At 50.0% G+C, this 2,088-nt stretch overlaps 1 protein-coding gene across 1 annotated transcript; it reads right to left on the bottom strand.

Annotated features, from left to right (window-relative positions):
- Positions 1 to 281: 281 nt before the first annotated feature.
- LOC128919455 (olfactory receptor 2AT4) lies at positions 282 to 1,214 on the bottom strand (the record flags this gene model as incomplete). Its single annotated transcript, XM_054224780.1, has 1 exon — positions 282 to 1,214. A coding segment is annotated over exon 1 (933 nt), but the record flags the coding sequence as incomplete, so codon positions are not given.
- Positions 1,215 to 2,088: the final 874 nt, after the last annotated feature.

Genomic DNA, 2,088 nt, shown 5'->3' with positions numbered 1-2,088 from the left:
GTGCATTCACAGCTTTCCTTAGTGCCTCAGGGATTTAGTCACTGAAGGATAGAAACCAAACTAGAAAATTATAAATATTGCAGCAAGTTTACTAAAAACTTCGCAGAAATAGGCTGAAATACATTAACAGAGGTCATACCACAGTTCAGGGGAACCAAGCAAAACTCCAAAGGCAATGATGTCTTAATTAAACAGAGGACTGAAATAATAAAAGGCATGAGGCGTCCACCCGTCTGTAAATTTTACTCAAATAAATAAATTTTTTTCAAAAGGGGAAAGATTTTCAGAAAAATAAACTTTTTAACCGCAGATTTTACTTCCTTGTTCCGTAAAGTGTAAATGATGGGGTTTAACAAGGGAGTTAAAATAGAGAAGACAACATTGCTCATGACATGGACATCAACGGGGATGTCCGCTCTGTAGGACATGTACGCCACAGTGATGGAGAAGTAGTAAGTGCCCACCACAAGCAGATGGGAAGTACATGTTGAAAAAGCTTTCGTGCGTCCTTCTTTGGAGTTGATTTTCAGTACGGAGAGGATGATGTGGACGTATGAGAGGGTGACGAGCAATAGAGGGACCACCGACACTGTCATAGCAATGGAGAACCCCAAGAAGGTCTGGAAATCAGCACTGAAGTCCGAGCATGCAGCCTGTACCACTGACAGGTGGTCACAAAAGCAGTGGTGAACCTTGGTTGTGTCCCTGTAAGCCAGCTGAGAGGTCTGCATGATGACGGGCACGGGTATTAGCAACGCAGTGATCCAGGCGCTCGCTGCCAGCTGGATGTTCACTCTTCTTGTCATCTTGGCCGGGTAACAGAGGGGGTTGCAGATAGCTTCGTAGCGGTCGTAAGCCATGACCACCAGGAGAAGTGCTTCAGTTACCGTCAACCCGTGAAAACTGTACATCTGCAGAAAACAGCCCCAAAACGAGATGGTTTTAGCGTTGACCAGGAACATCACCAGCATTTTGGGGATGGTGGTGGTTGTGAATAGCACGTCCAACACGGAGAGGTTAATCAGGAAAAAGTACATGGGTTTATGGAGCGTGTGGTCAACCACAACCACGGTGATGATAACGGCATTACCGACCAGGATCAGCAGGTAGAATAGCAAGAACACAACGAAGAGTGGGGTCTGGAAATCCTGGAGAGCTGGAAACCCCACCAAGAAAAAGACTTTAGTGGAAGCATTGCCGCTGCAAGTCTCCATGGCGGGGCTGGTCAAAACACCTGCAAGGATGAAGAAGGAGTAAGGGAACCAGCTGATGTGCAGGAAGACATTTCTCTAAGGAACATTGCAGAGGTTCTGCAAGGAAAACACGCATTGGGTGGAATCACACAGAGCCAAGCACATTGCAAGACACAGCTTGTCCCCTCATGTCTCTAACCCACAATTAAGATGATTTGGATTCTCTGTTGATGGTCTGGATTATGTCTATAGGTGGCACGCTCTTCAGCTTTGGGCATGAAGGCCAAGGTTTCCCTGTTGGAAGGGGTCCAGAGGAGGCCCCAGAGATGTGAGGGCTGGAGGCCCTCTGCTGGGAGGACAGGCTGAGAGAGTTGGGGGGGTTCAGCTTGGAGAAGAGAAGGCTCCACGGAGACCTTGGAGCCCCTTCCAGTCCCTCAAGGGGCTCCATGAAAGCTGGGGAGGGACTCTGGATGAGGGGAGCCATGGGATGAGGGGGAAGGGTTTTCCACTGCAAGAGGGGAGATTGAGCTGAGATCTCGGGCAGAAATTCTTGGCTGTGAGGGCGGTGAGCCCCTGGCCCAGGTTGCCCAGAGAAGCTGTGGTTGCCCCATCCCTGGAGGGGTTCAAGGCCAGGTTGGCCGGGGCTTGGAGCAAGCTGGGCTGGTGGGAGGTGTCCCTGCCCAGGGCAGGGGGTTGGAACTGGATGGTCTTTGAGGCCCCTTCCTACCCAAACCATTCTATGATTCTTTGTTATGATTCGTCTCACTTAGCTTTGGGTGCTCTCTGTGCAAAGCCCCTCTATCTGCAGTGGTCCTCCTGGGTCCCTTTTCTTGTCCGTGGGAAAAAGGAGCATTTCTGGGGATGCAGCTCCTCTGCCCCATTCTGCACAAAGGAG

Source organism: Rissa tridactyla, chromosome 1, assembly GCF_028500815.1.
Source record: "Rissa tridactyla isolate bRisTri1 chromosome 1, bRisTri1.patW.cur.20221130, whole genome shotgun sequence".
Lineage (NCBI taxonomy): Eukaryota > Metazoa > Chordata > Aves > Charadriiformes > Laridae > Rissa > Rissa tridactyla.
Note: the sequence above shows the minus strand (reverse complement) of the source record. Positions and strands in the feature narration are given on the sequence as shown.